Below are 25895 nucleotides of genomic sequence, written 5' to 3'. Positions count from 1 at the left end.
AGTTATCACCTGTGGATTAGTAGAGGTAAGTGAGCCACTGAGAGCTCGAACCAGGCTCGAGGCTGAAGCCCACTTCTGGCTCAGCTCTAGGTCCTGTTGGAACCTTGAGCCTGTAACAAGCCAAGCTTCATTAAGCTTCCTCCTTTCCTGTACCCGGGCCAGAACTTTTGACTTCAGTACTGGGGAGCCAAGTTCGAGTTTTGGCTCAACATCCTGTGTGATTTTGGGCAAATCACTTAATCTACCCCATGCCTATAAACAATGTATGTAATGTAACTGGTGCATGTGTAAAGGTCTCCAATTCCTTCAGGTGGTGTTTTCGCTATATAAAAAAATGCACAAAGTAAAAACAAAGCCTTAACAAGAGGAAAGAAAGACAAATGGACACCCATTTACTGGCTGATTTGTGTAACGTGAAACCAGAAAATCTGGATAAATCGTAGCTTCCCTACTTAAATTGTGTGATTTTAGGAAAATATTTAATTTTACCAAAACTCTTTTTTTCATTGTCACGGATGAAAATACTTTCAAACGTGTGCTCAGAATACCATTTGTACTGTCTATTGTGTTGATATAACAGACTATACTGTTGCTATATATCAATCTGGGCCACATAAAAGGTTTACATGACAATTGTCTTGTGTAATAAGACCAATGGGCTACAGGTATTCTTTAAGTTGTAAGCTTTATTGATACTATCTTAGATGGAAGCAAGTATCAAGTATAAGAATCATAGGTAAGTAAGCCCAAAGGGAGAGCCCCACCAGGAACAGCTTCCTTGCCGCTCAGCCCATCTACTCCAACTGCCACTCCACACACAGGCATACCAGCATTCCATTCACTCATCACACATACCAACATTCCAAGCACACTCACGCTGGCTGAGCAGCAAGGGAGATAACTAGGAAAGGTACATACAATACACTAAATACTAGCATACTACATCTTGCCACTTAGTTCGCTGATAGTTCATATTTAAAAACAGTTCATATTTTTATATCACTTTTACTAGAGCAGTGCCATAATATGACGTATTAATGCCAAAGCTTTAATTTTAATACAAAAAAATAATTTGGCAGAAACGTTATATTTTGTGACGTTTTCTGTATGATTTACATAGTTAGCATGTTCCGGACTCGGCTCGGGCGTGCTCTAAGCAACACCATTGGCTCGCCCGCCTCTAAGGATTAGTCTACTTGTGCGATCGTCAAACAACACCAACGCCCACCTAGATGTCCCGCCCTTCCTGATTTCAACTCTTTCACAAACCGCCGTCGCTCAAAACTCCTAAAAACACTAGAACGCCTATCGATTGACTTAGTGTTAGCTTCAAGCAGTTCTAGGATAAGAGGGCGCGGCTTAAGGAAAGAGAAGCTCCTGTTCCTAGATTTTCCCACACCCAAAATGGCCGTTGCTCCACCCACAAAAACACACCAGTCATTGCCGTGCTAGTGTGCCTATCTCTGGGCTGAAGCCCGAGCCTGCGAGAGCTGCCATGGCTCTTTCCTTCTTGCAGCAGGTGCTGGTGTGCTCCCTGCTAGTGCTTTGCGTGGGCCTGCTCATTCCAAGGATGCTGGGAGGAAGCAGAAATCCATGGAACCCAGCCTCTGTCCCCGTTCGTCACCAACAGCCGATACCCACAGGTAGTTAGGGAAGGAGGGAGGGAGGGGAGGGGATGGGAGCGGAGTACTGTTCCTATTTCAAGTCCAGTCGCCATACGGAGAATCTCCAATATGTGCAACGCAAAGACGTAAGATGAAAACAAGTATTTGTAGATCTTTGCTACCCCCAAGCAACGCATTTTAGTGCAGTTTCTCTCGTTACAGCGAGTAGAGGAATACTTCTCTGTTATTTTAAAACGTGTGTAAAGCATAAGTAATAAATAAGTAGGACAAGTATTTATTGCCAATAATCGCAAGCCATTTTTTGCAGGCAGTACATTGTCTGCCACGCTCACCATTTACTGCAAATGTCTGAAACTGAACAACTTGGTAGACTTACTTTTCATTTCTCAATTGCAGACGTTCTCGATATAGTTTCCGTACAGCAACTCGATTCTTACGCTCCTCTATTCCCAGGACGTGCAATATATTTTTAAAGCTGCAAGCTATAACCTGCGAAACTCAGTGTAGTATTGTAATTCTAGTTTGTCATGTTCACAATTCTGTATTCTATTTAGTTTATATGCTTTGTAAAGCACAACCTAGCTTTGTAACCTCTGTGATGGAATCGAACTGTTTTCATGTAACTAGAGTTATACATTCTGGGGCAGTTGCTTGAAGGTCTGACAACTATGTGGATGCTCCAATAAAGCTTTTACTAAGTTAACTTTTGTGGAGAGTCCTGACTACCACATTTTGGGGACGATACAGGATTAAATAGAAGAAAAAAAAAAGAGCATCCACAATCCTAAAACGCGATGTGCTCGGAGGATTCATCATTAATCTAGACCCAGGCGGAATACTCGGCTCCGCCTGTGGAGTGTGCAGAGATTCGCGTTCTCCGCGAAACGCGGAGTAGGCACATCTCCAGAGCGGAGTTGGCCAGCCCCCGCCTCCACCCCCCCTAATAAAAATTTATAAAACACTTACCTGTACTGATGCGTCCCCGGGCTTTCCTCTTCCTTGCCGTCTCTGGGTGACCGTTGTGAAAACTGCGAATGCGCACGCCCGCACATTTCTTGCAAGAAATGCGTGGGCAAGCGTGCATTCACAGTTTTTGCAATGATCACCAGAGACGGCGAGGAAGAGCAGGAGAGCAGCCCGGCGACACAGCTGTACAGGTAAGTGTTTTTTGTTTGAATTCATTTCTAATACATTTTTAATAGGGGGGGTGGAGGCGGGTGGCAGAGCCAAGCAGAGTTTGTTCCCAAGTCGGTGGACCTCCGCAGAGCGTAGTCCCGCTCCGCCCATGGTTACATAAGTGTCCAGTGCATATCTTTTCAACTGCAGCACGTCAAGAGAGGAGCCGGTGCGACGTGCAGTTAAGAGAGGAGGTTTCGCATGTCAAATTCTTTAGGAAGCAGAAAAGCCTGAGGAGAACTACTTTGCTGAGGTATCATCTTAACATTTTGGATGTGGAGGAATCTGCTAATTACCTTTGAATGATGTCCTTGTGATATGATGTGCGTTCAGAGAGAGAGTTTGCGTTTGTTTTGTGCGCGTTTCTCAAGAAGTTTGATAGAGCGGAGAGCGGTGTCATTCTAAGCTTGTTGCTTACGTAACCAGGAGGAAACTGATTGGCTACCCATCGAGAACAAGTCTTCTAATTGTGACGTACCTCTCCTTAGCAACGTGTTTTTGTCCGCACAACAGTGGAAAGTATTTAACTGAAGAACCTTTGTGACACTCAAGTGTGATGCGTATAATGAATTCCACGTATTCGTGTGATGTGCATATGGAATTCCAAGCTTTTGTGATGCACACACAATTTTGACAATTGATGAAGCACAACTATTTTACAAAGTCCTTCTGTGATGCGCATACGTGCAAATCGTGCCAGAGTTGTTTTGGCAGCCTCTATGATACGCACATAATATATATTTTTAGGGCTCGGACTCCTCCCCACTTACAGTGGGGGAGGAGTTTCGAGATCCTAATGTTATAAGAAAAAAAAGAAGTATCCTTAGGGCCTTGGCGAGAGGAATTCCACACATTCCTTAGCGTTTTCTGTCATCTGGCCAGTGATTCGTCTTCCTTGTGTTTTCGTTTTAATAGGCTTGAAGTGATAGGGTAAATGTAGTTTTGTTCCGCCATTTTGGGCATATTTCGTTCGTGCTCGCGCAAAGAAGTACATTAATTATAATTAGGAGCTGTCAGGGTGCCTCCTTAAGTGAATCCAGATGGCCGGGCGCGTTCACCATTCAGCAGCGCTCAGCGCGCAGCTGCTCCATGCCAGGCCAGGAAAGGGCTTCATTAGTTAAAGAACAAGAGTGTCTCGTAGGTACGCCAGCCTACAGATTTGGTTGCCATTCATTCGGAGCGGCTTGCATAAACCCGCATGCATTTGCGGTTGAATGTAGTATTCGATGAAATCCTCAAAGTACGCGTGTACACTCACCGCAACAGAAAGGACGTGTCTCAAAGTAGAACGCTATTTATTTTCCGAGGAGACCCTGGTGACAATATGGTAAACACACCGTGACGTGCAAAGGAAGGTTTCGCACAGTTGGTAGCTAGGGATGCGGCAGCCAAGGTGTGATATTTGAGTGCTTGGAGACTTGCGTTCATTTAATCGAAGTGCCCGAATGCTTATTTTTTTTTTTTATTTCACATCCGACAATCCAGGTTACTTTTTGCGTTATTTTTGTCAGGCCATACACAGATCTTGTCAGTTCCGTCAAGTTTGCAATGTCCGCTTGTATCCGGGTTGGACTTCAAAGGCCCGTCGCCGCATGGGTGCTGCCAGTTAAGCTGTACCACCTATTCACGGAATAAGTCTGTGTGGGTCTCGGACCGCCGGCGAGTGTCTGCTCTGGGTTCTAATCTCGGCTTCTCGACGTTTTGTCCATGTTCGCATTGCACCCTCGGTCCCGTATTGCAAGTGTTGAGAAACCTGTGTAATTTTTGTATTCGAACTCTGCATATTTACTTGTCAATATTTTTGGCAGGGGGTGTGAATTGCCCTTCGTAAAATGATGAGTGGCGATGTTTCATAATCTCCAGTGATACCTTTCGCTTCTCGACACGGCCCCCCTAATGAGTTTCGGGGATTAATATACCCGTCCCTATTGTTCCAGTACAACCCCCTTCTGTGCCCACGGGATTGGGATCCTTGGCAAAATCACCTTGAATCGGCGAGATAAAAAAAAAATGTCGGTCACCTGGCAACCTCCCCCTATGCTTATTGGCTGTTGCGGTCTCCACCCTCTAGCAGATGGATTTGTCTATTTTTATGCACGGCAAGTATTCATGAGGAACCTTTGCACTTCACTGACCCTCTCTCCATAGAGGGATATGAGCCTCGAGGTCTGACCCCCCCCCCCCCCCCCCCCTCCTCCTCTTCGAGGCTCCTCCAGGGCTTCTTAAAACATTGTCTGCGTGGGAAGCGCTAACCATCCCGGGTACAGAGGGGATCCTGCCGCTCGGGAGATCTGATGCAGCTCCTTTATCCGTCCTGTTTCAAAAGTTAGATTAGCGGGTGCACAACCCATTAACATTAGGCTATTTGCCCACGCGGCTTCCCCGTAGAAACCATTTTTGAAATGCCCCCTTATATTGTAATAAGTGCCTGTCCAACTAAATGTGTAAGCCTTTTATTTAGCAAAGCACTGTGAAGCGAGGTACAACCTGCCCGAGCACGCTGCTATACAATGGAAGTTCATGTCCGTTCAACCCGATCGGCTTGTGTATCGGACTCTCAAATATTCCCTCAAGTGTCTTTGCCTTTGCCTTTATTATTGGTATATGCACACACCAACGTGCCATAAGGACTCTTGGGGTGGATGGGGGGTGCGTGGGTTACAATATGGCAGTTCATTACTTAGACAATGTATTGGGAAGGAGGGCCTAAAAACAGCTGCATAAGTAACTCATCAAATGTATGGTAGTGTGACTAGTGTCGTTCACCCCGCCCCTCACCACTATTTTTGAATATGATAAACTGTCAAATTTGATGGAAGTGTTTTGAACAGTCTTATCGTGATTATGACGATTCTCCGACCCTGCAAGCGTCAGCGTGATTTCTCTTCGGCTGAGTGGAAGCCCAGCAGAATGTGCCCGATCTAGCACCAAGCCTGAGAATACTGCTGCTGATTGTAGTGACTCGCATTGCCATGTTGCCAGTTTCAAAGCATTGCACATGTCTGCCCGAGGAATGGCGGCACATGGGCCTAGTGATTTGAACAGCCTTGTGCCCAAGGTAGGCACCTCGGGATTGCATTTGAGCCAGCTGGTTTGACAGTAAGCCCCTAAACCACGAGGGGTTGTGCTCTTCGCCTGTGGCGATTGGACACGGGCCCAGACAGCACAGCTACCCATCTTTTTACCCACGTCCCCGTAGGGGTGTCTATGCTCCTCCCCATGAACAAGTTCAAGTGTATGCTGCTCAGTTGCTAAGGTGAAGGGGTCTGGCCTTTGCCTTGGTCTGCAGGGGCGAGAGTGAGCTTTTTTTCCTTACTTCCAGAGAAGCACTTGAAGTACACACCATCATCTACATTTTGCTGTTTTTTTTCCTTGTTTCCCACCCTGTTTACGTGGACCATCGTTCCTTCGTTTTTGGGGGGGAGTTCCACCCTACAATTTCCATGGTATTTAAGATATCCGGAAAAGGGGTAATGCCAGTTTACTCCACGAATGACTGCAAAAATCCACCGAGGTCCTATTACTTGCCCCCCCCCCCGTACCCGAAGGCTCCAATTCACCTTTTTAGTTTGCCAGAGGATGTGCAGAGTGGCAGTGCGGCGGCGCAGAGTGGCGGTGCAGAGGTGCAGAGTGGCGGTGCAGAGTGGCAGTGCGGCGGTGCAGATTGGCGGTGCAGATTGGCGGTGCAGAGTGGCGGTGCAGATTGGCGGTGCAGACACACACATACACCACACACACATAACGCACACACAAACCACACACCTCAGTCTCTCAACACCACACACTTGTCACCACTCAACACAACACACTCACCACCACACTCACTCCCCAGGCTCACCCCCACAGACTCACCACCACACACTCACCAGTACACAGAAAACAACACACACAACAACACACCCCCAGCCGTCAATGAATGCTTTCACCATGCACAAACACCAACAACCATCATCCATCTGTGCACGCTTTTACCAAGCACACACCCACCAGCCGTCAGTGCACCCTTCCACCAGGCACACACACCTCCAGCCGGCAGTGCACTTTTTCCACCAAGCAATTGCAGTATGGTACACTTTACTTTTAAACATATTCATATAAAGCACAGCATGCCACCATTGGTAAAATTACAATTCAACCAACATACTTCCACTAGACACCACATGCACACACTCCATAACACATGGCAAAAAGACATTGGCATTTACAATGCCATTAGCTCAAACTCAAATAAATCCGAGCCCGATTGCATTTCTAATGCTTGTTTTTAAAGTTGTCAATGCGCACTTTGTCAGTTAAAGGCTTCTGTGCTGCACACACAGGTAAATTGTGACTCAATTATTTTATGGGTACAAATGGAGTTATAAGTTTGTGCACTCTTATTGTGTGATAAATTTGTTAACAAATTTGCATTTACAGTTATATTATACTCCATTAAAAGTACTATGGCTATAGTTTGCGGGAATCCACCAGCACCATTTTTTTTAAACGATCAAATGAACCCAGTGTGAAATGGGGAAAAATTGATACGTTCTTTTAAAAAATGTTTATTAGTCATTAATTGTAACACTTTCAGTGCTCAAAGGAAAAAAGCCATGTTATTAAATGTTATGGGTGCAGACGCAGAAGATGTTTTTTAACACCTTGTTCCTTTACCAACACCTCAAGGTATGGAAGCAGGAGATTCTGATTGTTTCACTGAAGTCCTAGACTGGTTAAAAAAAAGTTTTGTTGAACAATCACATATTGTTTTAGAAAGGTTTCACTTCTGTAATTTGTATATTAATCTGTTGATGCATGTGTCAACATTAAGATCCTTAGCTGTTGACTGTGAATTTGGAGTTCAAGTAGATATATATATATATATATATATATATATATATAATATATATAAACTTCTTTATTCGGTTTTTTTCACAAGTGAAAACCATAAAAGAAACAAAGAAAAATACAGTTTACATTTTGTGAACGTAAATAAGAGTTCATACAAGTACTTAAAAAGATAGGTTTTTCAGTCCATTTCATTTCCTCAAGGCGAGATTAAACAATACTGTTTGAACGATGATTGCTATAAGCTTTTCCTGTGCTTCATGATACATTTTAGGAAATTAAGAACAAAATAGCAGACAGTCTCGGATTCGAGCATTTGAAGTCTAAGAAATGCCGGCCTGCATTGTCTAAGGTGCCAGCTCCTCAGTGTAGGCAGGATCCACATTTTCCTGTGTGCATCTAGGAATTTGCAAAACAAGATGACATGTAAATTAGATTGAATTGATTTCTCGTCACAGGGGCAAAAGGGAAAACTTGTAACCCATCCATTATTCGTAGGAAAAGCAACCAGTCTAAAGAATGTATCTAATCTGAATCTGGTCAACAGCATTCTGTCATATGTCGTCAACGACAAAGTTAAATACAAGTGGATGCTGTATGATGTTTGGACCATGTTCGCGTGAATGGACGCGCGTTTCAGTGATTCCGAAGCCAATCTCAAAGTCTCTAGGTGCCGGAGAGCTTGTTGTTTTAATACTTTCTTTGGAAGGTTAGCTATGGACTCTGGATGGGCATAATATTTCTCTAGACCAAGATCTTTAAAGAAATTTCTGATATAGGAAAGCCATCTTATCTTGGAAGACTTGTCGAGAGCCATTGTATCTATGATGATAGACTGGGACAGGGCGTTATTCACGGATGTCCAGATACGCCGCCACAACATCAGCGGTTGGATCTTGATCAAATCCTCCAGGTAGGGAATTCCTAGTTCTAGGTGTGAGGCATAGGTCGAGGTGCCTCTGGGGGTAACTAGAAGAAATCTCAAAAAGGCGTTTTCCGCTACCTGGATGGAGCTGGTCTCCGTGTGACCCCAAACACCTGCTCCATAGAGAGCAATGGCCTGGCATTTGGCGTTATAGATCTTCAGAAGCTCCACTGGAGCCCTTCTCCCCAATCTCCGAGAGAAACTCATCAGAGCCGCTATAGATCTTTTGAATAGGTGGCATCTTGACTCTACAGCAGGCTTCCAAGTCAATCGTCCGTCTATCATGATGCCTAGGTACGGATACTGGGGAGTAACCTCTAGCTTTTGCTTATCGAGGAAGATCTCTTTTACTCCTTTTTTCTTAGTACCCGCTATCATGACAAACGTTTTCTTGACGTTGACTTGTAAGTCTAGGCCTCCCATGAAAGTCGTGTATCTCTTCAGCAAGCTCTGAAGCTCGCGTGGAGTGCATGCGAGGATGACGGCGTCGTCCGCGTAGAGCAGGGCGGGAATCAGGCGCTGTTTTATACGAGGAAGGTCCAGGGCCCCTCTCAACAATTCCCCCTCCCGACCGTTAGTGTAGAGTGAGAAGAGAAAGGGGGCCAGGACACAGCCTTGCCTGACTCCACGCTCCACTCCAAACGGAGCCGTCAGCTCACCGTTCCTCCCAAAACGAACTCTAGCCGAGGCTCCTGAGTAAAGTTCCCTTACAAAGTCTACTAGAGAAGGTTCCACGCCCATTTGACTTAGGACCATCCACAGATTTGAATGCGACACGCAGTCAAAGGCTGCGGATAGGTCTACGTAGACCATGTAAATCATATTCTCCTTGGCCTGTGTGTATTTGCCCACTATCAGGCTGAGATTAAGGGCCTGCTCTACAGTTCCGAGCCCCTCCCGAAAGCCGAATTGGAGGTCCGAGATAATGCCTCTCTCCCCGGCCCATTGCTGAAGACGTTCCAGGATTACTCTTCCCACGACCTTGCCGAGCGAGTCCAGCAATGAGATGGGGCGATAGCACTTCACATCTTGGCGGTCCCCTTTTTTAGGTTTTGCCTGGCGAAAAGATGCGCTCTGCGCATCTTTTTCGCGCAGGCGAAAACCTGATGAGAACTGTAGTGGGGTTTGGGTCGGCCCTCGTCATTTATTGGCTGGCTCCATAAATGGAGCCTAGCCATTGGACGAGGGGCCTGTCCGTCAATGCCGGACCAGATTCGGGGGCGTTCCCGCGATTCTTTGGCTTTTGCCGACGTCACGCGACGTCAGCCGAAAGCCGGGAACGCCCCCGAATCTGGTCCGGGTCTGCAGCCGATGGATCCCCCCCCCCCCCTCCTGAGAATGTTAACTGGCAACTGGCTGCTCTGCCGTTTGGGAAGCGGCAGGGTGAGCGCGAGGAGGCAGGAGAGACGTTACGTCACTAAATAGGGTGTTTTGTTCATGTTGTGAGCAATTTAAAAATGTCGACGTCTGACTGTGTACTGATCCTCGTGCAATATCATGGTACGTGGTTACTGGGAAAACTCTGACACTTTCTCGTAGTATGTATTGTGAGCTCAGCCTGCGCTCGTATGTAGTGATCTACCACTAGCGTGCCTGCACTTTTTCACTTACACCTGAATGATGGCACGGGACATCTGATTGTGCGCTAACACTTCCTGGTGAAAGGACAGCTCGGTGCACTGAGTGAAAAGTAGTGGTTTCTTGTGTGGTTGCCTACTGAGAGCGGAACGATGGTGCACAGGCAGAATATACAGTTGCACGTATGCGCAGATACATTTATGGGCCTGCGGGCCGCTGGATCGACGTGATCACATGGATGAATTTCTGGCGCTGTATTTATTTGTGAAGAGTTTTGTAAGGCGCTGCGGGTTGCCCATGGTACTTCGGAGCGCTAATTGCTGAACATGGCACACGCGCATCTCATTTACTACAGGCTAGTCCAGCATTGCACAGAATAATGTCATTTTGCTGCATGGCGGTGGAGGCTGAGTGTGCAAGCGCCGTAACTGCACGCGGTCGGTCATTATGCACTGACACTGGGGCCGAAGTGTGCGTGCACGGATGCCAGTGGATTGGCAACTGATTATCTGCAAGTACTACCCGGGACAGGGACAACCAAAGCTGATTGTGCTCTGGTCCTTTATACACGGGCACTGTGACTGGTGCTCGTGCACACAGACCTGCATGCCACCATCGAAATGTGCACTTTTAGAGTTGATGACGCAATGTCCAGACAGCATCACTTATATTTGAATCGTGTGAATTCTGGTGTGCTATTTAAGCATCACTTATGTATAGGACTGCCCCCTATGTACTCAGTGCCAAGTACAGTATTTAAGCATCACTTATGCATAGTTATATTGGCAGGACCATTTTAAGGAGCATACTTGCAGAAATTAGCGACCAGTGGTTTTGTGTTTACGTGCTAAAGGCAAAATCAGATGAACTCTACAAATGTTTTCTTGAAAGTAAAATGCCTATTGGTTCACTGTTTTATTCAATGCACGTATATCGAGCACGCTGGCACGTGCCTGAAAGGGGTTTTTCTCTTGACATGTGTGACATTCCCTGCCGTTTTGATAGACACATGTTTCTAATCAGATAGCGCCTAGAAGCAAAGCAATATATTGTAACCCTTTTAGGAAAACCATAAAGAGCTTCTTTGCTCCGTACCCGTGTGTCCGTTCCCGCCCCCGCACCCCCCCCTCTCCGTGTGTCCGTTCCCGCCCCCGCACCCCGCTCTCCGTGAGCGATCATTTACACTTATAAAGTATTATCAGTTCAGGATAGCCATGTAAAACAACTATACGTACAATATGTGTCTATGGAATGTATTTACATATTGTATTACATATTCAGAGTGCAGAGTGCAGAGTGCAGAGTGCAGAGTGCAGAGTGCAGAAAATAATGTCAAGAGCAATGCCAATAGCTCTAACTTTAACAAAGGCAAAACCATTGCATTGTAAATGCTTGTTAAATATTGGGACCATGATGGACCTAGTCCAGGAATTCAATACCCCGTCATTGGCAGCTGCTATGCATACTCTTGTAAGGATGGGAGCCCAGAGGTCCAGAGTATATTTGAAAAAGTCTACTGAGACCCCGTCAGGGCCCGGGGCTTTCCCCGTTTTGCTTGCTTCCAAGGCCAAAAGCAAGTCGGGTATATCAAAGAGGAGCGGGATTGGGTAATGTACTTTCGAAAGGATGCTCTCAGAGCTGTCAATAGGTGAGCCGTTTTTTAAGATCTTGGAAAAATGAGCCACCCAAGTTTCTTCGTCAATGGCTACTTCAATCTTGGGGATGTTATTATCAGCGAGAAACGGTGCTCTAACTGTGCGCCAGAAAGCCTCGCTATTTTTTTGTACGGCGCTCTTATGCAGGTCTTCCCACAGTTTCTGCTTCAGATCTTTAGTTCTTTGCTTTCGTTCTCTGATATATTCACGCCTGAGAGATTGGATTTGTCCCTTGTCCCTAGGTTTATTATGTAGTGCAAGTTTTAATTTAGTGAGGGTTACAGTACAATTGTGGTTGAACCACCCTTTGTTACCGGGTTGCTTGGACGTTAATTTAGACGAAAGTAGTCCCTTGATTTTGACCAGGATTTGCTTAAAATTATCAAGGACCTCTTCGTGATTTACCAAAAGGTCCAAGCATTTAATGATGTTAGGATATGCCAGCTTGACCAGCTTTTTAGTGATTTCGATCGGGTTAATTTTTTCCCATTTTATTGTGAATCCATTCTGTTTGCCTACTTCTAAATTATTCTGAGCGAGAGTGTTTACTATTTCTAAATTTTGATGCTTATAGTTAGGTAAATGAAGATACAGGCTCAACGCTGAATGGTCGCTCAGAGAGTTATCAATAACCTGGAAGTCATTTGCCATCTCTAGCAATCCAGGTGACAGAAAGATGTAATCCACGGTGGTTTGGTGGCCTCTGCCCACATAGGTCGGAGCTAAACAGCATGAATCCGAGCTTGGGTGAATTGCAATTTGCAGGTCCAGTTCGCAAAGCACGCTGTTTAGGGCGTTCCCCACCTAACTGTGTGTAAGATGTACTAACGGGAGGTCAAATTCGTCCACGATTCCGCAGCAATGTGAATTCGCCAGTGGGCACGGGTGAAGGTTAAAATCCCCTCCCCATAATACGTGTTTTGCCCCATGGGTGCCTTTCCTCAGATAGAGTTGAGCTAATCTCTCATGAATGTCGCTGAGAAGAGTCACAAATTGGTCTTCATCTAGATTATTATAGAAATTGGTAAGAAGAATAGTCTCCTTTTTCGCTAAGGTGAGTAAAAGAATTTGGCAATTAGAATCATTATGGATGGTGGTCACTTTTAATTGATTCAGAGTATTCGCAATGTACGTAATTAGGCCCCCTTTAGGCCTGCCTATTGTGCTACGAACCGCAGGGACAAAAAATGTTTTGAAACCTTGAAGGTGAAGCTCAGAGGTAGACCATGTCTCCTGCAAGCAAATTATATTATATTGTTCCAAAAACTTTTGAGCCGACCCGTCCTCGATCTTATTGCGTAGGCCTGCTATATTCCAGAAAAGAATGGATATAGACGATGTATCAACTTTTAATTCTATTTGATCTGTTAGTAACGAAGAAGGATTAGTTATGGAGCTCTGAAGAGGAGATCTTAGGTTAGCAGATTCTATGTCAGTTGGTGGTCAATCGACCATCTCGAGGCCGCTAAATCTGTTAGTCGTCAGGGATATTAAACCATGGTTCCCAACGGGGCGGTTCTCTAAATGTCATCCTTTGAATAGGGGGCCTCCATTCTCCCCATCCACCACCCTGCTGGCGCGATCCCACTAATTGCCATGAGTAGTCTTGATCATACTGTCTAGGGGGCCCTTGATATCCTGTATTATGGAGATCAGTATATCGGGGAGCGGGAGCAGACCATACGGGATCATAGTCCTGAAAGAAACCCTTTGGTTGTCTTGAGGGGTAGAAGAAAGAAAGTGGTTTGACACTGATACCTCTGTTTACATTCGTATCTTCCCAGGAGCAGATATAGTCTGCAATACGAATGTCCTCAAAGGTAACCAGGACGATTTTCTCGCTTTGCCCACCCATGGAGTCCTACGAACTGACAGGATCCTTCCATTCCAAGTTGGGGGGAGGGGACGATTGTTCTGTAGCCAATGTTGGACCATATTTTTGAGAGACCAGCCTGGTTCCGCGTTGCAGTCCGCGGTTGCTGGAACTCCGGTCATGACCGCTACATATGGCGAAGCCTCAGGTGGTAGATCCACTAGGGGTCTGCCCTCCCCGGCGCCTCTAGGGATATTTCTATGAGCTTTGGGGACCGGAGGGTCAGGAGCGGGTACTTGAGAGGCCGATGATTTTGATGTTATCTTGGGAGTAGCCTTGTTTGTAACCACTAAGTTTGGAGCAGGTGAAATTAGTGACTGAGAATTATCTTGTAGCAACGGGGTAGAAGCGTTAGTCACTATGTTCGAAATGCTCTTAGGGATCGGGCGGGAGGATGTTGCAGTTTGGGATACCTTGTTCTGCTCTGATACGGGTTTCTGGGGAAGATTTAGTGGCTGTATGGAGGGGTGATTTATGTGATTGTTTCCCCGTGTGTTTTGAGCCCCTACTGGTTGATTATGTTGTTGAAGTTTCACAAGTTTACCTAACTGCATCTCCAGCTGAGTTAATCTTTTTTCTATTGGTTGGAAGGATGATTTGAATAGGTCAGCGATCTTCTTTAAGAGCTGGGTGTTTTCGCCATCTCCTGCACCCCTATTAGTAAGTAATGGAGTTGGGGATTCTAGGTCAATAAGAGTAGGAGTTTCATGCTCGTTGTGGTGTATTAAAGCTGTGACTACTAGATGTTCTGCTCTGGGGGGTGGATACTGGGGGGCGCTTGATGTATGATGTAACATATTCAAGCTAGGATTTATTTGATCATCTTTTCTCTTGCTTACCGCGCCCTCCCGCCTTCCTCTTTCATAAGATTTCTCTAAGGAGGTCATTTGAGTGGGGGTTTGTGGAGGTAGGTCAGGGGATCTCTCCAGATCGGTGCTTAGCTGCGAATCAGCGAGTTGGGACACGGATAAGTCCACATTATTTGGCAGACTTTGCCTCCCACAACACTCCCTCTCCCCTTCCTTATTTTTCCCTACCGCAACTGGGGTTCTTGCATCTGCCAGGTTACCCAAGGAGGATCTCTTGGCAAATGCAAGATCTAATGATACTCTCTCTTCTATCAGTGATATGCTTTGGTCTCTGAATGTGTTCGCCTTGATTATAAACTCATCCATGGGACCAAGCAATTTACCCACGCTGCCCGGGGCCTTAGATTTATTCCCTCTGGTGACTACCATGATGTTAAGATAGCAATAAAAAAGGAACAGGAAATAATTTATGAGTGTAAATTAAAAGGGAGTGGCCCAGTCCAGTCTCGAAAGTCCTCGAACGGCCTCAAACGGCCCGCTCTTTGCCCGGTCTTCGCCCCGAGCTCCGCCCCGCGCGCGTCCCGCGTCGCGGTGGGGCTTACACCAATGAAGTACGTAACAAAAGGGGGCGTGGCCACCGGGGGAAGAGGCACCAGCTGTGCAAGGTGGAGAATGCTGGGCCTCGCAGTCCCCCGGTAGGCTCCTGGCAAAGTTTCCAAATAGTAGTCCTGGGCTGTCCGTCACTGGGAGCGCGTCAGAAATCCGCCGACTGCGGAACCGCTCACACCAGGTTGGGCAGCCTCAGGGAGCGTGCAGGGAACGAGCGGCCAGAAACGATCCCTCAGGCAAGGTTTGGTCAGTGAGCGTCACCCCAAGTAGATACATATGTTCGAGACCAGCTAATAATTCAATATGTCAATAAGAAAATTCAAGAACAAAGTTTGCGTCATCGGAATCCCACGCTATAGGATACTATAGATATAGCTAAGAGTGTTGAAAAATCCATTCTTTCTTTTAACGCAATTAATGTAGAAAAATTGTCAGAAGGGGTAGCTGCTCATGCGGTCAAGAAACGCATTTTGCAAAAAGGTATACCCATGAAGCCCATAGTACCAAATGTGATAAATATAATGGGTCTTCCTACAAGCCTATGTGCACTCGGTGTGGATCTAAATCTCATACTTCTCAATTCAAAAATTGTCCGGCAGAGAGTTATAAATGTAAAGAAGACAAATTGGCCATTTTGGCAATGTTTGTCAAACGGCTGGTAAAAGAATATCTGCTATTCTAGAGGATAATCTAGAGTCAGTACCAGATGATGAAGATGAGTACGGTAATAAAGTCTTATGTTTAAGAGAAAATATTATTGTTGAGAATACGGAAAAGGAAACCCAAGAACATTTTCAGGAGAAGGAAGGAGACGTGTTTGTGAGGGAAGGAACTCTTATTACAAGTGATCACCAATACCATCACAAATGTTGAAGTGGATAATGAACCGTATGTTCCTCTATGTGCCATTGTCAGTGATGGCAGGAGTTTAGAAATAATGGCAGATACTGGATCCCCATGCGCTATAATTTCAGATACATTTTTTGCTAGGGATTGGAAGGAAAAGGCTTTACAACCTAATGTTGTAAGAGTATTTGGTTTTGGAGGGAAGATGGTTTACAAGTTTTGGGATGGAAACAACAAGGTAGATTTAACATCAGGTTAAATCCTAGTGCGAACATACAAGTTTGTATGGCAGAAGACTTGCTATTGATCCAAGACAATATAGCAAAATAGGGAATTAGAAGTGTTCTTAGACAAATATAAAAATGTATTTAGGAAAGATCTTGGGAAAAGTTTAGGGATTTTCTCCTAAAATACAAAATTAAGAAAAATGCCACACCCTCCAAACATAAGTTGAGACGCGTACCATTATCGGTCAGACATGAACTGTCTGATATGATTAAAAAGTTGTGTGAAGAGGGGGTAAAAGAACTTGTTGATGCATCGGAATGGGTTTCTCCAATTTGTTCTGGTTAAAAAGAAAAATGGAGAGCTCAGAATGTGTGTGGACCCAAGATCTGTTAACAAACATATTGTGGTTGTATGTCATCCCTTGCCCAAGGTACAAGAATTATTAGCGAAACTGGATGGAGCTAAATTTTTGACCACAATAGATCTCAAATCAGCGTACCATAAGATTGTTTTAACGGAAGAGTCACATCATATTACAACATTCATCACCAGAGGGTACTTTTAGGTATATCAGGATGCCTTTTAGTTTGTCATCCGCCGCGTCCGTTTTCCAAAAATTTATGCATTGTCTGTTTGGAAATATTGATGGGGTGGTGGAATTCAGGACGACATCTTGGTATATTTGGGATCCGCTGATGAACATCGTGAGACTGTGGGTAAAGTTTTGGCCTTCTTAAATGAAAGGAGGATGACGGAAAGACTGGATAAGTGTAAATATTTTGCATCGGAAGTAGAATATTTAGGACCCAAGATTAATGGGTCAGGTATTGCTCCCAAACAAGATTTGCTTGATTCCATAAAAAAAGTCAGTCCCAAAATAAAGACCAGCTCGAACCATTTTTGGGACTCTGTGAATATTATTCACGTTTTGTAAGGAAGTTTACAGATATGGCATTACCTTTAAGATTACTGCTTTAAAAAAGAGTTAAATTCCTATGGACAAATGAACATGATGCAGCTTTTAATGCAGTCAAAGAAGCAATTATAGGTTGCAAACCACTAACAGCGTTTTCTCAAACTGCGTCTAATGTGGTCACTGTTGATGCCAGTGCCACAGGATTGTGCCTTTTTTGAGCCAGGTAAGGGGTAATGTTGAAAATACTATTGCCTTCGCGTCAAGACATCTCACTGAAACTAAATACTCCACCATTGAAAGAGAAGCCTTGGGTTGTGCGTGGGAAGTTGAGCATTTTAAGACGTATCTTTGGTGCGAACCGTTTAAACTTAGAACAGATCATAAACCTTTGATATCTTTACTATCTAAGAATGGTTAGGAATTTAACAGGGGAACCCTACTCACTGGGAGCCTGGGTAAGGTATTTCTACAAAAACAATGGCTCCTGTGGAAAAATTACTCAAATAATATGGTAATATTGCTGCACAATGGCAATGTGGGTGATTTGAAAACAGACGAAAGGCAAGTAAGTGGTATATACACTGGAAGAATATATTTGAATACCAGCCAAATTAATTACTGATTTTACACATATAGACAATATACACATTTATATACACTTATACAAGTTGAAAACAGTGAATTTGTGTACCAAGTGAATAATTTTAAACAAAAAACACAACTTATTTACAAAAATTCATACAAAAAAAGGAAAATAACATAGGGATTCTATTGTGAATTCGTTTTTTGAAAAGAAAAGAAGCGACCTATTGGTTCATTTCAAAATTAATATTCAAGTTGACCAGTAATGACAACTTAAAAAACGGTCTGCTTCTTTACAAGTTGTCAACGACGTTTCGACCTAGTATGGATAGAAGGTCTCTTCAGGACTGACTGTATATGAGACACCTGAAAAATGAAGTTTAAATAAAGATTTTAAGAGCTATGGACCAACGCATCTTTTAGGGAACTAGTATAATTTCGAAAAAAAGGGGTTTAAAATACCTGCAAATTGCTGGTAATTGTGTATACACTAGGACAGTGACACCGTGATAAAGGTGAATGAAAGCAACTTACAGAGATCCCAGCCGGGACCTAATTGTAATAAAGAATGACAATTTTGGAGGGTTAGTAACTAAGGATGCGGTCAACTGCCAGATATGCACGCCTGCATGGAGATGGCGATCCAAACTCACCCCTGTCGTGACTCAATTTGGTGTACTCGTAATGTCTTTTTACCAATCAGTGTATTTCGCCATAGAGTATTCCCTGATGACCGTTTAAAAATGCTGTACTAACCTTTGGGCACTTAATAGTGCTATGGATGAATCAAATTTCAGGCCAACAAGGTGGCCGAAGTATAGGGGGCTCAGACGATGCTGGCTCTGTAATTTAACAAATAGACCCGTTTCAAATTAATGCGTTCAAATTATACTTAGAACCACTTGTTAAAAACGGGCCCCTCCTGGGAAACAAACCAACCCACATGTACATCTAGCCCACGACAGCAGCTTCTTGAGAAAATAGAAAAGACAAAGAAAAAGAAAAAACACGTGAGGACAGAGCTTCATGCTCGGATGCTTAGTGACTATTTGAGGGAGTAATAATTCCTCAGGGCCTACAGGTACGTAACGTACCGGGGATCTTCAGAGAGGATCCAAAGTTTAAAGGAGGGTTTTGCAATATATCTATCACATGTTCTTGCCATTGGATGGTGTTAGGGGTGGAAACTGCTCTTGAACACTCAAAACTAGAATTAATAGAAATAGAAAACCTAGAAAAAGAACTATTCGGTCAGGACGGAATAGAGGAAGCCAAAACATTACTGGATAAAGTAAATAAAACCATAGGAGAGTTTAATACCTTTGAAACTAAGAAGAAAGCTGACAAAGTGACTAAAGATATTAAAGCATATTCTAAGGAAAGGGCTTACCCATACTTGAAGGAAGACTATTATACTACCCAAGTGGGACAGAATAGACAGAATACCTGGGGTAGATTCAGAAGAAACCAACCCATCACCTTCTCTGAGTCCTCCGGAGGATCTAGTGATTCGGACGCTCAGGCTGGACCCAGCCGACAGGATAACCATCAAGTTCAGCCTTTTTTAGACAGGGGAGGCAAGAGAAAGGGCAAAACATGGTTCCAACCCCCGGGGGAGCGACAGACTCGCAACAGGTATTATCAATGGGGTCCCCAACCATACTAAATGAAAGCATTCCAATCTTTAACCTGTCACAGCATATTCTATCGTCATCTGAGGTGTCCCTGTTGAGTAAAGGTTTGTCCTTTGTCATAACCGAACCCACAAACTTTTTTAATCTAAAGACTGAAATTCATCAGTTTTTCAGAAAGGTGAGACTGAAATTCTTTTTCTTAGGGAAAGAAGAAATCCGTCAGGATTCAGCTACTAATCTTAGACCACCCTCATTGGTTTATCCCACTAACGGCATGATGCCTCCTGAAGTGATTGTTTTCGAGCGAATGGTACTATCAGGAATAGAAGCCATGAAAAGAGAACGTAAATACATTCCCTATAACATTTCCCTTGACGAGTGCAATGCCCTGGATACCCTTAAACAAGATCAGTCTATCATCCTAAAACCGGCGGATAAAGGGGGAGGGATAGTCATACAGTCAAGGGCTGACTATGATAGTGAAATAATGACACAGATCTCACAAGAAAAACATTATAAAAGATTGAATGGGGACCCAGCAGCCAATATTGCAGCTAAGATTCTAGAAATTACCACTGAAGGTTTAAATCTGGGATATGTCAGTAAAAAAGAATTTGATTACCTAAATTCAAAACATCCCAGAACACCTGTACTATATACAATCCCGAAAATTCATAAAAGTACCACAAATCCACCAGGGCGTCCAATTCTGTCTGGGTGCGGTTCAATTTTAGAACCAGTAGGTAAATATATTGATTTTTTTCATAAGGGATTTTGTGCCAAAACAGGACTCGTATGTACGTGATTCCATGCATCTGATCAATCTTGTAGAAGGTAGACCATATGATGTGAATAATGAATGGCTAGCCACCCTAGATATAACATCTCTTTATACAAACATACCACAAAGAGAGTGTATGCAAGTCATCAAAGATGTTTTAGACACTAGACCTAGACCCATGCAGGTCCCTACATCTTTCATCATACAGCTGCTAAATGTAGCACTAACTCAGAATTATTTTGTGTCAAACAATATATCTTATCAACAGTGCTCCGGGACAAGTATGGGGGCCATTTTTGCTCCAAATTTGGCAAATATTTACATGGATCATGTGGAACACCAGTACGTTATGAGCCCTATCAACTTATACCGTCCCAACATTCAATGTTGGAGATGGTATATAGATGATATCTTTATGATTTGGGCAGGTAACATTGAAGAGTTTGGATTATTCGTGACATATCTAAACACAATTCAACCCCACTTGAAATTTACTGCAAACATTGACAAGTTGAATATCCCCTTCTTAGATCTAACCATACAACAAGATGAAGGTATTTTATATACATCACTACATAGGAAACCAACTGAACGAAATACTCTCCTCACATATCACAGTCATCATCCGAGAGCACTAAAAGATGGACTACCGTATGGCCAGTTTTTAAGACTGCGTCGCAATTGTTACAAGAAACAGGACTATATGAGAGAAGCAGAGATTTTAAAAAACAAACTGTTGAGCAGAGGATACCCTTGAAAATTACTAAAAAACTCAATGAAAAGGGCCTGGTTTTGTCCAAGAGATAGCCTATTGAGTCCAAAAGAAAAGAAGAAGCAGGACAAGTTAATTTGTGTAACCACTTTTGGAATACATACCAATAAAGTTCGTGAATTAATTAACAAGAACTGGAAGATAATTTCCAATATTGAACCTAACATTGGGGCTCCAATATTTGCGTACAAGAGAGGCAAAAACATAAAAGATCATTTAATTAGGTCTTCCTTGGAGGAAACCAGAAACAGCACAGGGACACAACAGACATTATGGGAACTTCCAAGTGTATGTGGCAACTATAAATGTGGCAATTGTGTTGCATGTGCATTTACTATTAACACGAAAACCTTTGAACTAAAAAATGCAAAATATAACCTGGACTTCTTTGCAAATTGTAACACTAAAAATGTAGTGTATTGCATTGTATGTCCTTGTGGATTGCCCTACATTGGACAGACCCAACAGGCGATTAAGGCACGCATAGGGCAGCATCGGAGCAGAATTAGGAACTCTGTCCTGAATGCTCCTTTGGTGCAACATTCTGAAGAAAAATCACACACGGCAGACCAATTAACATGGCAAGTCATTGATAAGGCACAGGTTCCAATAAGAGGAGGGGACTTGTCTCAGATACTCCAAAGATTAGAGTGTCGATGGATAGATCGCGTTAACTCGATAGAGGAGGGATTAAATTCGGCGGAGGAGTGGCGTGGTTTCGTCACCTCATTGAATGGTTGACATCCTTATCTTCTTCATATCTGCCTCAGACAGTCTGTTTCTGTTAGACAATTGAGATAACATCTCTTGTTGAATAATCGTATGTATTTGGTTATGTATATGTGTAATGCATGAACCTTGTAAATGCCTTAAGATGCTGTTCCGGAGTTGAGTGTACTGATTGCAGCTGCCCATATAGAAATTGATACTCATCTAGCATTGTTGATGCTTGGCTGTAACTAATTATTTATGGTCTAACACAAAAATAAGTTTTTCCCGGTATGCATAAGTACAGACTGTTTGCTCGCTCTGTCTCTCTAATATTATTCTGGCAATGTTCATGGTCAGCGGTCCAAGTAGCTCACAGGACTAACGCTGTCTGACTTTTATACATCATTGGAACAATGATACACAGGTTTGATTCCTCCAAGCGCCACTTTTTAGTAGTTGTACTACTATTGAGAATTTTTTGAAAGCTCTAATATAATTGAACACACCGAAGACTTCCCGGTTGTAGAAACATACAGGTAATTAAAAATATAGTGGCACATAAGGGCCTTTTTCAACGCGCACACGACAGAACTCATAATCGAGCGTAGAGTCTTTATTAGTTCTTCAGTCATGTCTGCAGCTCATCGCACTGCCGATCGGTAAGCCCTGCCATTGTGCAGACGCCGCCATTACTCACGGGATTGTCCGGAGTTTACAATTCGTATTAAAGGTGAGAATTCCCAGGAGGGGCCCGTTTTTAACAAGTGGTTCTAAGTATAATTTGAACGCATTAATTTGAAACGGGTCTATTTGTTAAATACTTACTTAAGTACCCTATACTTCGGCCACCTTGTTGGCCTGAAATTTGATTCATCCATAGCACTATTAAGTGCCCAAAGGTTAGTACAGCATTTTTAAACGGTCATCAGGGAATACTCTATGGCGAAATACAGACACGACTAGATGTTATTTTTTCACTATTCTTGCATTGATAGGTTTTTGAACCGTGGACAAGTTTCATAAATTGGGAAAAAGACATTACGAGTACACCAAATTGAGTCACGACAGGGGTGAGTTTGGATCGCCATCTCCATGCAGGCGTGCATAGCTGGCAGTTGACCGCATCCTTAGTTACTAACCCTCCAAAATTGTCATTCTTTATTACAATTAGGTCCCGGCTGGGATCTCTGTAAGTTGCTTTCATTCACCTTTATCACGGTGTCACTGTCCTAGTGTATTGACAATTACCAGCAATTTGCAGGTATTTTAAACCCCTTTTTTTCGAAATTATACTAGTTCCCTAAAAGATGCGTTGGTCCATAGCTCTTAAAATCTTTATTTAAACTTCATTTTTCAGGTGCCCCATATACAGTCAGTCCTGAAGAGACCTTCTATCCATACTAGGTCGAAACGTCGTCGACAACTTGTAAAGAAGCAGACCGTTTTTTAAGTTGTCATTACTGGTCAACTTGAATATTAATTTTGAAATGAACCAATAGGTCGCTTCTTTTCTTTTCAAAAAACGAATTCACAATAGAATCCCATGTTTTTTTCCTTTTTTTTGTATGAATTTTTGTAAATAAGTTGTGTTTTTTGTTTAAAATTATTCACTTGGGACACAAATTCACTGTTTTCAACTTGTATAAGTGTATATAAATGTGTATATTGTCTATATGTGTAAAATCAGTAATTAATTTGGCTGGTATTCAAATATATTCTTCCAGTGTATATACCACTTACTTGCCTTTCGTCTGTTTTCAAATCACCCACATTGCCATTGTGCAGCAATATTACCATATTATTTGAGTAATTTTTCCACAGGAGCTATCTAAGAATGGGGCAGGAAAAGCATCACCTAGACTGATTAGGTTGTTGGCTTAATTGTTTGAGTATAACTTTTCGGTAGTGTATACACCTGAACTGCAGAATGTTCGAGCAGATTGTTTATCTAGATTGAATGGAAGGGTTTTATTTGATGATGAATGTGCTACACATGAGGAGTGTGTGGTGGCCACCGTAGAAGATGTTGTATTATCCTTGGTACAGGTTATTTTTAAAGAATGGATAGTAGCTACATCAGAGGGTCAGTCCATGAAAGTATTAAAAAAGTATATTACATGTGGTTGGCCGATAGAGAAACATTTATCCAAAGATTTGTCTGTTTATTGGAAAGACGGACACAATCTATCTGTGGCAAATTATGTTGTATTGAGAGGTGAACTTTGTGTTCCCACGCTTGGAATTAGAAGAAAACTGATTTTGATTGCCCATTTGGGACATCTAGGACAAACCAATACTATTAAAAAAGTTAGGGAGCAATTCTGGTGGCTATATGTGGATAGTGATATTTGTTCGTTTGTAAAAGAGTGTTCTGTATGTGCAAACTCTGATGAAGTTCTCAAACACAACAGGGTACACATGTTACTTCTTCTATCCCTTAAAAGCCATGGACAAAGTTAGATATAGATGTTTTAGGGCCTTATGAAGGTATTGGAAATGGAAACATCTACATAATTGTAATTTATAGATTATTTTTCGAAATGGGTGGAAATTAAATAGGTCTCGCAAGTTGATTCAGACAGAATTATTGAATTTATTTAGAGTTGTTTAGGAGGGAAGGTTTACCGGAGTATTTAGTATCTGACAATGATACACAATTTACTTCCAGTGCATTTACTTCATTTCTTAACCCGTTCCGTGCTCGAGCAGTACCTTCTGGGTGCTGCGCACTACCAATGGCTGACACAGCCCTGCCCACTGTGTAGAACGCCTGCACCGCTGCGGAATGTCCGCCGCAGTAAACGGGTTAAAAAAGGAAATATCCAACATGTGAAGATAGCATTATATTCACCAAACCTGAATGGATTAGTGAAAAGATTCATTAGAACTTTGGTGGAAGGCATTGAATTGGCCATAAAAGCAAGCATGGATGTTAAAAAATATGTAGCAGATCTTATTTGATCTTATCATTGCACACCACATTGTACGACAATATTTTCACTGTTTCTTTTATTAAAAGGAAGAAAACCCAGACCGGAATTAAATCCGAGTTGGTTGAAGCACAAAGAAGATCTAATCAATCTTGAAAAAAACCTACAGAATAGTTAGTGAAAATTGTTTGTCAAAGGAAAAGGTCAATGCAGGTGGAAGAGTTGATAGCCAAAAGGGATTAAAAGTAGGTGATCATGTTAAATCAAGTTACCTACACGTGTGACGAAAAGTTATTCCACGTTTTCTGGTGTATTTCAACTGTGGAAGGTGGGTAATACATGTGTGCTCTTAAGCAATGGTTCATGGTGGAGTTTATCTAGGTTGGCCAAGGTGAATATACCCACACAAATGAAATCTTATAATTGTAGTGATCCTGATTTTGTCAGTGACACTGTGGAGGTTATAAATGGGGTAACTTCAAACCTCAAACGTGTTTGAGGAATATTCACATAGTAATAAATTACAAACCAGGACAAAATGTTTACCCAAAAGATTTGATTATTTTTATAGTGTATTGATGTCATAAGTTTTTTCATGCTAGCAGGCAACTTTTGTTGCTCATAGTTCATTTCAGTGTTGCTTATACCATACTATATTCATTTTTTTCCTCGTTTATTTATTCTTTTTTCATTTGCATTTTTATAAAGGAGGGAGGTGTGTAGTATTGTAATTATAGTTTGTCATGTTCACCATTCTGTATTGTTTAGTTACATGAAAACAGTTCGATACCATCACAAAGGTTACAAAGCTGGGTTGTGCTTTACAAAGCATATAAACTAAATAGAATACAGAATTGTGAACATGACAAACTAGAATTACAATACTACACTGAGTTTCGCAGGTTATATGCTTGCAGCTTTAAAAATATATTGCACGTCCTGGAAATGGAATAGAAGAGCGTAAGAAGAATCGAGTTGCTGCAATGAAACTATATCGCGAACGTCTGCAATTGAGAAATGAAAAGTAAGTCTACCAAGTTGTTCAGTTCTACATTCTGGGGCAGTTGCTTGAAGGTCTGTCAACTATGTGGATAAATAATAAATAAAGCTTTTTCTAAGTTAACTTTTGTGGGCTCAGAAGAAGGACTGAGACACCGACGACCACCAGATGGCTTTGTTGATATTAAAGTTACCATCCGTGGCACGTGCATCTCCAAAAGTGGAGGACTATTACGCGCCATTAGAGGGACTTTGCAGTCAATAGAAAAGTGCATCAAACAAACTGAAGAAGCAATAGCTAATGCCCCCACCCAAACTGCAATCACAACTTAAAGAACTACTAATGGAATACACAGCTGAAGCAGAGCGTGAATCCAAATTTATATCTAAATATCGTATGGCGCAAGCAACTTGTGGAG

At 42.8% G+C, this 25895-nt stretch overlaps 1 protein-coding gene across 1 annotated transcript in view; it reads left to right on the top strand.

The window, feature by feature from the left end:
• Nucleotides 1-1395: 1395 nt before the first annotated feature.
• The window catches only part of LOC144821279 (protein RIC-3-like), a 233901-nt gene continuing 209401 nt past the window's right edge, over nucleotides 1396-25895 (top strand). Inside the window, exon 1 of the mRNA XM_078678119.1 lies at nucleotides 1396-1643. Within this exon, the coding sequence (XP_078534245.1) occupies nucleotides 1496-1643 (148 nt within the window). The 5' untranslated portion in view covers nucleotides 1396-1495. The remainder of the gene's footprint in view (nucleotides 1644-25895) is intronic.

The sequence above is a fragment of the Lissotriton helveticus genome, chromosome 1_1, assembly GCF_964261635.1.
Source record: "Lissotriton helveticus chromosome 1_1, aLisHel1.1, whole genome shotgun sequence".
Lineage (NCBI taxonomy): Eukaryota > Metazoa > Chordata > Amphibia > Caudata > Salamandridae > Lissotriton > Lissotriton helveticus.
Note: the sequence above shows the minus strand (reverse complement) of the source record. Positions and strands in the feature narration are given on the sequence as shown.